The sequence below is a fragment of the Mirounga leonina genome, unplaced genomic scaffold (genome assembly GCF_011800145.1).
Source record: "Mirounga leonina isolate KUSES-001 unplaced genomic scaffold, KU_Mleo_1.0 Mir_92, whole genome shotgun sequence".
Taxonomy (NCBI): Eukaryota; Metazoa; Chordata; class Mammalia; order Carnivora; family Phocidae; genus Mirounga; species Mirounga leonina.
The window spans coordinates 11746648-11759461 of record NW_023270852.1 but is presented as its reverse complement, the minus strand read 5'-3'; the positions used below and the strand labels follow the sequence as shown (position 1 = coordinate 11759461).

The window sequence follows — 12814 nt, the reverse complement described above, 5'->3', positions numbered from 1 at the left end:
AATTCACTCTAGGTTTAAATGAATTTATCACCTAATAATCCTTTTTCTAAGAGACTTCCAGGATTTGTCCTAATAAAACCATAGTAAAAGAACAACACTGGTTTGGTCCCTAGCCTCTTCCGCTAAGTGTCCATGGACATAACTCGAAGAACTTCCTCAAAATCGATTTCTCAAGTCTATAAACAATTCCCCAGGGAGTCCCCCTATACAAAGACATATGGTCCCTTTAAGGTAGGTCAGCTCAATCCTTTGCCAAGACCACGTCTGTGACTTACCAGGTCATTCCTCTCCAAGCAGAGAATGGAAATGTTTCCCCTTCTGCTAATGCTCAATGAGTGACTTGGAAGCATGGTGGGCAGAATGAGTTTATTTCTCCATTTTAGCATGTTTTACCTCTTCCTTATGTGAACAACCAATACAATTAAAGCAGAAAGACAATTTTTGCTCTTCTTTATTACAGGAATTACTTTGCTTCTGCCTATACCTGACCTGGTAACTATTTTGCTGCCTAATCCTGACTCAACAGTCACTACCTTCAAGCTTAAACTACACCAGAAGTTGTGTTTCACAGCATCATGGCGACAACAATGTGATGTACACATCAGAGCCCCTTGCAAAAGGCAAGGCCAATGGTTTCCACCTGCTTGCCTTGCAATTTGTCTCCAGGCACAAGCATTCCCACATCATACTCTTAAGCCCTGTAATGAATTCTTTTTGGCACATATAACCATCATTCTAAGGTCAACAGCCCAGATATATCGTTTTAATTCCCTTTCATTATAATGTATGGCTCCCAAGCTGGCTTTTTATGCCTTGTTCTTCTTCTGTCATAGATTTAGAGAAGAGAAAGGCAGAATATTAGGTAGTTACCAGAGCCATGAAGATTCCCTTGGTGACAAAAAGTCACCAAACTTTAGCCCAACTAGCTTGTGGGTGAGCCTTCTTTCCAGTGCATCTGTTCTAAATTTTTCTTTTTCTTTTTTCCATTCTCTACTCTCATGTCACAGTCCCCATTCTAATCCAGACACAAACACATACAATAGATGCACAAGTTACCACTGTGGCCCAGAGTCTGCCACTGGCAAGGGCACTTTCTAACTGGCTGAGACTGTCGGGAGAGGCCCTACCAAACGAAGGCACTGCTGTACAGATGCTGGCTCTAAGGAGGAGAGGCAGGAGGGCTACCGCAGGCGAAATCCATGGCCTGCCTTCCTCCATCCCTGAGAAAGGGACACAAATAAAGGATGGATCTGAGATCTTCACAACAATCCTGTGAGGTAGGAGAGTCTGCAATTACTATACCCATTTTTCCATTGAGGATACCTAAAACCCTCAGACACTGGGATGTTTCAGACCCAACTGTAATGAAGGATATGCAGATGGGTGACCTGAGAAGCAAGTTTGTCCATCTTTTTTCATTTGAATGTGGGAAGTACTTGATAAGCTTTACAATCTTTTTTCAACAGTTTTGTGAGAAGCAACTTATTGCATTTAAGGCCACTTCAGTTTCTTCACCCGTAAAGCGAACACAAGGACAAGGCTCACAGGTTTTCTGATCCTGACACTTGGGGAAAAGGGCAGGACCAGGACCCAGGTCTCCTTAGAGTCTGAGATAGAGTGATTTTCCCAGCTTATGTTCAGAGAGGGGATGCACACTGGGGTGGCCTGGGCAATGTTGCAAGGCATTTCTCTAGTTAGGGGGTCAGAGAGTTGGGCTCAAATATGGGTTGCTCAGTAGCAGCAAACCTCAGGCAAAGCATCCTATCCTGGTATCAGCACAGTAACCAGCTCTGGACATGAACAATTATCTTTTGGCTTTCTGGTAAACCCCATGCAAAGGGTTTCCTGTAGGTTGGATCTACTTTACCACCCTCGCTGACTTACTTATGGCACCCTCAGGGACTGGGGAAGAGCATGAGCTACAGAAAGGACAGAATCCTGACTTACACGAACACATTATCTTACAACTGCTCTGATCCTCGTCCTCAGCCCTGTCATGCTTCCCTCACAGGGGTTCCATGCTCATTTGACTGAGCTTCAGCTTTTATACATGAGTAGGTTAATGAGAGACCTTGGCCCAGTAGCAACAGACAACTGGGTCAGGCAGAGGGCTCCCTGGATCCTCGACTCAGCTTAGTTCAAGGGGATCTTTGTTGGTGGCAGGACCCTCCAAGACCCTTGTGGGCCAGGTGAAACTCCAAGGCCTCTGGCTAGGATGGTGGCCCTCTTAGTCCTCCCTGTCCAGGGAGCAAATGGCCAGAGGAGCTGTGTTGTTCGCTCCAATGCTATAGCAAGGACTAAAGTAGGGCAGGAGACGCCCAGGGAAGGGATAGTGGGGAAAAGTGAAAATGTGGGAGCCGTTGTCAGTCACATTGTAGAAAGAGATATCATGGGCCTCATAATCCAGGAAGACCCCCACCCGGCGGGGAGGGACTGGCAAGGACAGGAGGGGGTATTCATCAGTGCCTGCTCGGTACTCATTTCCCTTCCGCAGCCTGATCACCCAGAATCCATAGTGGGGGGATAGATAGACCACTTCCTTCCGGTCTACATTTTCCTTACACACTCCCAGGCCCCATTCTGACCTGTCTCCCACTTCCACCTCCCAGTAGTGCCGGCCTGAGGAGATGCACTGGCTGCCCAGGACGATATTGTAGCGGTAAAATCTCTCCGGATTGTCGGGCAGTTTCTGCTTGGTGTCTCCGTACCGCACGCATTTTCTGTCCTCAGACACAATGAGGCGAGAATAAGCGGTGTCTGGATCCAGACGCACGTCAGCTGGGGAAAAAGATCCTGGTTGATGACACTGACCCGCAGCAGAGGGCATGGGTGTGGTCTCTCTGATAAACACAGCCACAGTTTTTTCAGAGATGAGCAGGACGGGGGAGAGCTGGAGCATCCAGAGGGCACTGAACCATTTTCATTCTCTAGGAGGGGTCCCTCCCACCGCCCACCATAACCTCTCCTAGCATTCATTACCTGCATAGGTCTTCAAAATCTCTCTTAGCCCTAGCACGCGGCAATCCGTCTTTAGCTCCAGGGAGATTGGTTCGGGCCTCTGCAGACTCCAAGACTTGCTCCTGGCAGAGAAGGGGTAAGCCTTGGGGCCGGAAGTCCTGCTTCTGCCATATGGGCCTTCCCTTACCATAGCAAAAATGGGCTTGGCCAGAGATAGTCAATGGGGTGCTCCTCCCCAGCAACACCAGGCAAAGCAGGGATGTGATTATTATTTGACTGAGCCTGAATGGTTGTGGCACAGAGAGAACACTTGCATTCTTGTGCTGGGGGAGGGGCAGGCGTGCATTTGGCACTGGGGGAGGAAGCAGTGTGCCACAAAGGAGAAAGGCCAGTACTCAGGCTGGAGCACGACTGGAGACATCTGCGGTCTTTTTCCTTTCTTGGGCAATCTACCTGAGACCACATATTTTATAACTTTGTCTGAAATTCTTATTGGTAATACTTGAAATGAATTTGACTGAGTACAAAGAAGGAAAAAGACTGATGAACAAAGCTTCTTTAGCAAATACAATGAAAGATGATGCTTATGCACCAGCAGCCACTGTTCTGTGGGTACCAGGTCTATGTTGCATCCCTATTTCTGCCTCTGGCCAGGCTCCACTACCCCTTATATGGCAGTTTAGGGGCTCCAAGGATGGGAACATACCTGTTTAAGACTTCCTGAATACCCTAGAAGGAGGGAGGGAAAAAAAAAAAGCAGGACATGAGTGTGTGCTATTCCTCAGAGGGACCAGACAACATTGAGCTCTGGGAGGGGGTTTCTCCAAGGGAAAGGGAGGCAGAGAGCAAGGCTATACTTCTTGACTCCGGACTCCACCTTGACTCCCAGGCCAGAGGGGAGGTACGGGTATTATGCCAGAGCTGCCTGAGTGCTGTCCACCTACAAGGGGACAAAAGGCCATGCGAGGGGTAGAGCAGCAGGGAGAGTGGAGGGGGTGGTATATGGGATCCACGTCTGGCGGGCAGAGCGCTGACAGGCCCCACTGAAGGCTAGCGAATCCTCTCCTGGAGTCCCACACTATCTTCAGCTCTCCTTCAGAGTTCCCAGAAAAACCTGCCATGTACCTGCAGCATCCAGCGGACAGGCCTCTGAGACCTCTCTTCCAGCTCTGCAATCATCCTCCACAGCACTCGGCTCTGCTGGATGAGCTCACTGTGATTCTGCTCCAGCTTTTGCATGGTCTCCCCCTCTTCCTGCTCTAGGCTGGCCAGAGCTGCGGCCGCTTCCACCTCCAGTCGCCGACCTGGTGGCTGTTTTTTCTTTAGTAATCGCCGGTATTTCTCAAACTCCCACATGATACTCTGCTTTCGGGTTTCCACCTGTATCTGTAGAGCCAGGACCAGAAATCAGCACTGATTCTGTACCTGTAAGGGCCCCCCAGGACTGAGGGCGCTGGCACATGCATACACACACACTCTGGAATGTATGGGTACCAACTGTGTATCAGGCACCACAGAAGCCAAGATAAAGGAGACCGTTTTGTCTACCTCTCTGGCTTCTGGGTCCCTCTCACTACTCTTACTGACCCTAATAGGGCCCAGGATATTATCTTGGTACTATATCCTCTAGGCTATTCTCTATTTTCAGAATAATATATTCCATTTTCAGAATAATGACCAGAAGGATTACACTTAGGCCTCTAAGGCAGTGTAGCTTAACTACACTATGAGTTTTGCTCCTTACTGATATCATATCAATTCCCTATGCTTTCTTAGACTGGCTCAGTGTTACCTTCTGTGGATCAAAAGTTCGATGGTTTGGTAGTTATGGTCCTCAAGTTTATCACAGGGATGATTTTCTAATATTTTAATAACTTAACTTTTAGTAAAAATGCTCTACCTGGGGAAAGTGAAACAGAAACCATGCTTTACTAAGCACTGTATAAGTCTTACCACTGTGAACTAATGCATACCTGAATCACATAGTTTTCCTTTCTTACGTATGTGGACATAAACCCAGAGGTTATCCCTTTATCACTATCAAGAAACTGGAATCGAGAGGGTACATGGCCTGCCTAAGGCCACGCACTTGCTAGAGAACGCTGGTTGGAGAAGCCCAGGCTCTCTGACTTCAACACCACATTCTGCACAGAGACGAGGAAGAGGATGCGGCCACAGGTCAGCTCCCGGACAACACAGCGACCGTACAGTCTCCCTCCCCCAGGTGGCAACCTGCCTTCCAGTTGGCAGTTCGTTTCCTCTCACCAACTTCCAGCTTCCAGGCCTCATCTTGCTCTTTCCTCAGATGCTCCAGAGCCTCATGGAGTTCCCACTGAAAGAAGTAAAAAAATTGTGAGGACACGTGCGGCAGCCAAGGTTAATGACAAGGCTTCCTAGCATTGGCAGGTGATGGGAAAATAAGCATCCCTCGGGCAATGGGCCAGAATGAATGCCACAGGGGGAGTGATTCCTGCCCAGATGACATCCAGGGCAGCTCTCCAACCCACAATCATTTCAACTCCCACAGTTTCCAAGTTTCTGTAAAGTAGAAGAAAAGGTCCATTTCCAACCTTAGACATTCCTATCCATGCTTATTTTTATCCGTATCTGCCTCGTTATCCCATGGCCTCTTAAAACCTTATTCAAAGTGTTATTCAAAGTGTGGTCCAAGTGGGTTAGCAGCATCCACAGTACCAGAGAGCTTGCTAGAAATGCAGAACCCTAGACTCACCCCAGACCTACTGAATTAGAACCTGAATTTTAGCAAGATCCTTGGGTGGTTCACATGCAAATTAAAGGTAAGAAGCAGTATCCTAGAATACTACAACAGTTTATTGCTGGAAAGCATAAAGTGTTCTGATAAAAATATTAACCATTTTATTAAAGATTTACCAGGTGCCATATGTGGCTTCAGCACTAAATCTACATTTAGTACTCATAACCCCTTGAGTATTATCCCTATTTTATAGGTAAGAAAACTCAAGCTTAGTGAGTGAACTACTCAAAGTCATTTAGCTAGTAAATGGTTGGGCTGGGATTTAACCCAGCTCTCTAACTGCTATGCCTATATTTCACTACCTCCTTATTTTAAAACTCAAAGTAAAATGAGTGAGTAAATACGTATAATTTTTTAGAAATTATTCGTGCATAGGAAAACACCTTGAAATTCAGGGGATTTGTCTTACACTCTTACCTTCTAATCTCAACTTCAAGAAAGAGAATTAAGACCAGTACTAGATCAATGGATCACAGAATCACTGGAATAATGAACCTGATAAAGATATGTCAGCGTGGACATCTGAGGAAAGAGCAAGAAGCTGGAAGCTGATGAAGGTAACAATAGAAAAGGAGTAGCAGATATGACAGAGATAACCGCCCCCCCGCCCCCCACCAAAAAAAAGGGTAGGGAGAGGAGAAAGAACACTGGCTGAAGAGCAAGACTTGAGTCTTAGCCTTTGATCTTCCTTTAACTAATTTAATCTAAAGTCACAGGTACCTTATAATGTTAGATTAATCTCACTCAACCCTAAATCATTCAGCCATGGTCCCTTCCAGGTCTAAAATCAATGATCATGATCTCAAATTTCTAAGCCTCAGTTTTGTCGATAACAGAGGGAGTTGAAGTGACTCTGCGAAGTGACTACTGGTGGCCGTGTGAGGAAGAGTTTGCAGGTTCTGCAGGGTGCAGCCTTGACTGTCTCATGCCCGAACTCCTCCGAGGCACTCAGAACCCCAGCTAACCCAAATTGGTCTCCTTCAAATTCTCAGTATGGAAACCATGTTTGGATTAGGCATTAAGCCATGCTGGTATCAGGGAAGGGGTGTGGATGTGGGAGGGAAGGAAATGCAAGGAGAGGTGTGGCTCACTACATCAGGTCCCCAGGATCTGTGGGTGTGAGAAGCCAAAGGAATTAGCTCTCATTTAGTCTCTGGGGCTCCTGGTCAAGTCCTTGATCTGGAGATAGCCAAGAATGGGGCAGGGGAGAGACCGGGGTGGCTGGCCTCCATCTCCCACCTTATATTCCCAGGTGACATCCTCCATGGGCAAGACACTGTGGGCCTCATGCTCAGGGGACTGGCTGCAGGCCTCACACATGATCAGGCCATCCTCTTTGCAGAACATCTTTAGCTGTTCCCTGTGGAGCTCACACACGTCGCCCTTCAGCCCCATTCCTGGATGCAGCCCCAGCAGACGAACTTTTTCTACAACGTTGGCCAGCTGCCAATTGGGCCGCAGGTTCCTTGGCTGGACAGGAGCCCGGCAGAGGGGACAGCTGTAACCCCAGTTCTGGGATTCTCCTGGGACCTCCCATAGTCCAGAGAGACAGCCGTGGCAGAAGCTGTGGCCACAGTCGATGCTCACAGGCTCCCTCAGGAAGGTCATGCAGATGGGACAGGCCACTTCTTCCACAATGGCTTCCACCAATGCTGCAGCATCCATGGCTCCTTCTCACTCCCTCCTCAGAACATGAATACAGCCAGGCAGAAGTAGTCAAGGCTGAGAAGAAGAAAAAGAAGAAAAAAACAAGTAAGATAAAAATGTTCTTCTGTTGAAGAGCAAAGGGATCAGTAAAAGGGAGAATTAATGACTGAAAAAAAAACAAACAAACTAACTTCCTCCTTTGGATCCTTTATTGACCTTAGTTAATGTAAGTGCTGGCCTTCTCAACTGAGGTTCCAACTGGGTCACATTATCCATACCACTGTGGAGACATCTGGGGATGCCTAAGTGAGTGGATATTGGGAGTTTTCAGTTTTCATTCATTTGGTCATCTCTGATTCTCCTCTGAGTTTGCTCACCAGACCATTCCTACCCTACTTCAATCACGCTCTCCAAATCAGTATTGTTTCTTTTGAGCTTGGGAAAGGTCCCACAAAATGTGGTGTTTCAGTATCCAAAATAAGGCCAGAAATACCCCTAGCCTTACTCTCTAGTATGTTTATATGTCTATTTATATACTTCAAGGTGCAGAAAAGGTAATATGCCAGTAGACCATTGCCTATATGCTCAGTTTGTTCTCTTGCGTTGCACACTTGAGTGTAAAGTATAAGGGAACCAGCAATGCTTTCTCCACACCCTCTAAACCCCTGCCAATTTCTCTAGCACTAGCATTCACTAAGTAGCCAAGACACTCTCCTCAGCCTTCAGTGATACGTTTAGAAGCAGAGATGAAACAACACCCATTGGAAGATAAAAACACAGCTCATCTGATGACAGTCAAACCCATATTGATGAAGTCACTACCCCAGCAAGAAACCTGAGATTTTTGCCAGGGCCAGATAAGAGTATGGAACTTGAATGATCAATGGCAGACTTCTGGCTCAGTAGATAGTATTTCTTTGTTTACTTTCCAAGTCTGTGTTACCAGCCAGAATCTATAAAGGGAAGAGCCCTGTTGGTCTTAGTCATGGCTGTATCCGCTATACCTAAATGGTGTCTGCCATGCTGTTGTTGAATAAATAAACCAGGTAGACATAGGAAATAGCTCCTAGACCCAAAATGTTTTTATAATTTGTTAGGTAATTGAGAGCATATTATACAGTAAAAATAATAGCAAACACTCCTTAAGCATTTAGTGTGCCAGGCACTATTCTGAGCCCTTTACACAGATTAACTCAGTTTATTTCACAACCCTAAATGGAAACCATTATTGTATTGTTTTCATTTTACAGACGCTTGGTCCTGGGCCCCACCATTCTATCCTGGGCAAATTACTTAACTTCTCTAGCTTCACGGTAGAATAAAAATTCAAGAGAGAGAAATTGGGTGCCTGGGTGGCTCAGTCGGTTAAGCGTCTGCCTTTGGCTCAGGTCATCTCAAGGTCCTGGGATCAAGTCCTGCATCGGGCTTCCTGTTCAGTGGGGAATCTACTTCTCCTTCTACCCCCTCCCCTCTCTCTCTCATGCTCTCTCTCATGTTCTTTCTCAAATATATAAATAAAATCTTTTTTAAAAAGAGAGAGACCACATCTTCTTTATCCAGAGAAAGTCAATAATCATATGGTTTCACTTATTTGTGGAACATAAGGAATAGCATGGAGGACATTAGGAGAAGGAAGGGAAAAATGAAGGGGGGAAATCGGAGGGAGAGATGAGCCATGAGAGACTATGGACTCTGAGAAACAAACTGAAGGTTTTAGAGGGGAGGGGGATGGGGGGATGGGTTAGCCCAGTGATGGGTATTAAAGAGGGCACGTATTGCAGGAGCACTGGGTGTTATACGAAAACAATGAATCGTGGATCACATCAAAAACTAATGATGTATTGCACGGTGACTAACATAACATAATAAAATTAAATTAAAAAAGAGAGAGAGAGAGAAATCACTGTGATTTAGGGTAGTCCAGTAGGCTTCCTGAAGAAACTGGAGTAGAATGTAGATTTTGCAGGGCTCTCTGTTACAGGCCAGCAGCAGGTCATGCCTTCTCACTGGCCTCCCTGCCTCCTGATTTTCCCCTCCCACTATCACTGCCAAACTGTGGGACCCAGTATCCTAAAACCTAGTTTTGTGAAATCCCTAACCTACGAAGAATCATCAGTCCAATAGGGAAGCTCTCTCTCTCTTCAACCCTGAAACAGCAACACTGCCCAGTTAAGCAAAGAGAGAAATTTCCACACTTTCTTGCAGACCTCCTGTCCATTTATTCTACCCCACTTGGGCTCCTGCTGTTTTCACAGCTTGAAATGACTTCTCCATGATCCTGCTCTTAATATCATTTGATACACACACGTTTATTATCTTACTTCCCATGCTGGAAGCTTCACAAGGATAGGGATATTCTCTTATTTTGTTCACTACTATATCCCCAACATCAAGAAGAGTGCCTCAAACATTTTTGAATATGAAAGAATTAAGTGTAAACGTTGAGGTCTGCGAGTAGGTTGGAAGTGGAAGTGTCAATATCATCTAATACAGTGGGGCACCAAGAGCTACCACCTAAAGGTGACACAAGAGAAGTTGATACCTATGATTTAAAGCTACAAAGATCAACAGGAGAATGCAAATAGAAATCGAAAACTGAGAAGATGGTGGCAGCAGGGAGGTGAGGTAAAGAAATATCAAAACGATAAATCAAGAAATGCTGCAAAAGCCTATTTTAGATTTCAGAGTCATAAAGACTTAAACATGAAAAAGTTCAAAGTGGTGGCCTGGGCAAGAAGGACTTAGGGTCAGCTAGCTACTATTGCTCTTCCATATAAGACCGGCTTTATTGATTTATTTTTTATTGTACATAAATTACTTTGACAAAACTTTAATTATTAAACGTTTCATTGCTTCGACCTTGCCTTTGCCAGGGTGGGGATCCAGTCTGGGAAAGACATTTGAGGGAGGGGGACACAGCGTAGGAAAGTCTGGAGAGGACAGACCAGAGTGGAGAGGGGAGAGGGAGGCGGTGACCCCGGGGGTTCTGGAGCAGAGGGGGATGGTAACCTCCCGGCCACAAGAACGCGGAGCAGGGCCCGCGGACAGCGGACTGGTGGGGATAGAATAAAGTGAGCCTGCAGGACCTCCGACTTCAGAACAGGCACAGCTGTCCACCCACCTCCCTCCTCAGCCGGGACTAGCGCGCCGCGGCGGAAACCGAAAGTGGAAACGCCCGCTTCCCACCGCCGAGTACCCGCAGCGGCACAAGCGCCGGGTCAAGCCACCGCAGCACTTACCGCCGGCCGGCAGACGAAGGCCTCAAAGCGGCCGGCTCCTCTGCCTCTCCTGCAGGGCTCCCAGGCCCCGCCCACAGGCCGGGAGCCAATGAGCGGCGAGCAGGGCCTAGGCGCCGGGATCGCACGCTGGCGACGTCTTTGTGGGAACAGCCAATCACAGACAGGGATCAAGACAACTCTAGCCAATCGGAGGTTGGCTCTCGGCGTGCCGGTGCTTTTTCTCTGCTACGTCGGTTTTTCTGGTTCCTTCTCCCACTCAGAGTCATTTAAACTGTGAAGGGGCTCAGGAGTCAGTTGCACGATAGGTGGAAGCGTGTGGGCTACCTACCGAGTGAGGCCGCTCAAGCCCTGCGTTAGCAGAGGCCCTGCTGACTCTCGACCCAAGGGACCCCTCAGTCTTATGCTTCCGGTCTGACTAGAGGCTCTGCAGAGCGAGCCGTGTTCCTTCCGGGTAATAGCACCAGACCTAATGCTATTCATTTGCCAGTTTTCTGTGTTAAAACTCAGCAGCCTACGAGGTCATTCGCGTCTGGTTCTGTGACCCAGTTTAGCGCGGGGCTGGGCACTCATATGCAGTTTCTTGTAAGATGAAACTACTATTGCTCTTCCATATAAGACCGGCTTTATTGATTTATTTTTTATTATACGTAAATTACTTTGACAAAACTTTAATTATTAAACGTTTAATTGCTTCGACCTTGCCTTTGCCAGGGTGGGAAGCTCCAGGCTGCAGATACTGCGTTCTTACGAAAAAAACAAAGCAAAACAACCCTCCTGCGTTTTCCTGGCAAACTCTTCACCGTTGAATACTTAAGAAGGCAGCTGCTTATCCCTTATTGCCGCAATCCACTTTAAAGTTAGAAGCAGAGATGGGGATTACGGAGTGCACTTTACTGATGAGCACTCGGTGATGTATGGAAGGATTGAATCACTATGTCCTACACCTGAAGTGATAACATTGTATGTTAACTAACTGGAAGTAAAATAAAAACTTAAAAAAAAACCAACAACATACTGGGATCTGGTAGAGTAGAAGTGGAATCCCCGGTCACAAATTGTAATTTTTTTTTTTCTTTTAATTTTAAATGACTGGCACCCCTCCCTCACCCAAAGACATAGACTCGGTCGTGTGCACACACAAACTGCTACTTAAGGCAGTGATTTGGGTTTTTCTTTGCACTTACAGCACCTTGTCCTTTTTCTGATATTTAGGTGTTTACTGAATAAGCAAAGGCATGTCCTGTCCACGTGGAAAATAACCAGGAAATGCTCCAATTGAAGCCCAGGTCCAAATTTCATTGTTGGGACTGATATTCTTTGGATCTGCATGCTAATGTCAGGGCCCAGGTCATGGTTGAAACTCTGAAGAGCGAGGACCAGAAAATTCCTGAAACAAATGGGGCTATGAACAAAAGAAGAAAAGAGGTAACTGGTGTCAGAGTTGGATCATCTTACTCACCGGGATCTGGACAAATTGCTGCCTAACAGAAGAGTGAATGGGTTAAGTGAAACAAGCCACTTTAAATATTTATTGAGCATCAGCTTTTTGCAACATTTTGTACTGGGTGCTGGGATTACAACTATGAGCCAGGTAGTCTGTTCTTCAGGAGCTCAAGATCAAGTTGGTGGTACTTTGGAGATTCTGTGAAGTTAAAATAGTTAATGGGGAGATCATTTTCGTTTGTAACTTGCAATTGTCCATGACCATGACTGACTGTCAAGGGCCCAGACAAAAAGGCACCTTAGTGTTGCTGGGGGAGAGGGCTCGTGTTCACCAAGGGAAGGCTGGACAAAGAGCTTTTGAAGGCCAATCAGCCCATCACCCCTGCAGAGAAGCTGTCCTTCCCAACCTCACTCAGGCTGCCTTGTTTGCTGTGAAAGGCAGACATGTGTATGTAGGCAAGGCTCTGTTTTGGAGACATTCCATGGCTGTAACTGCAGACCACAACCCTCTGCCTGAATCCAACACAGACCAGGACAACAAGGTGAGTGGCTAGCTGTGAGATGGTGTCTGTGCTGTGGGTAAGGAATGTTACCATAAGAGAAGTAAAGATTGAGAACTGGTTGGGGGTCAGGAAAGAAGGTGAGGGCATTGAGGAAGGGCTAAGGAAGGGGTAGGAAGCTGGTACAAACCCTGGGACCTCTCTAAGCTTCATACAAGCTTAAGCTTGAACTTTAGAGGGTAGGAGAGAGC

At 46.7% G+C, this 12814-nt stretch overlaps 1 protein-coding gene across 4 annotated transcripts; it reads right to left on the bottom strand.

The window, feature by feature from the left end:
- Positions 1-956: 956 nt before the first annotated feature.
- Positions 957-10709, bottom strand: TRIM68 (tripartite motif containing 68). Of its 4 annotated transcripts, none has more exons than XM_034995575.1 (7): positions 10621-10709; positions 6974-7456; positions 5195-5290; positions 4084-4344; positions 3665-3687; positions 2980-3080; positions 957-2778 (listed from the first exon to the last, which is right to left on the bottom strand). In XM_034995575.1, exons 2-7 carry the CDS (start codon positions 7397-7399, stop codon positions 2228-2230), a joined length of 1458 nt encoding a protein of 485 aa, XP_034851466.1. In that variant the 5' UTR covers positions 7400-7456; positions 10621-10709; the 3' UTR covers positions 957-2227. The 4 variants fall into 4 exon arrangements, with proteins under 4 accessions (XP_034851466.1, XP_034851469.1, XP_034851467.1 ...); XM_034995576.1 differs by lacking the exon at positions 10621-10709 and adding an exon at positions 7569-7711 and having other exon boundaries at positions 2228-2778; XM_034995577.1 differs by lacking the exon at positions 10621-10709 and adding an exon at positions 7598-7711 and having other exon boundaries at positions 2228-2778.
- Positions 10710-12814: the final 2105 nt, after the last annotated feature.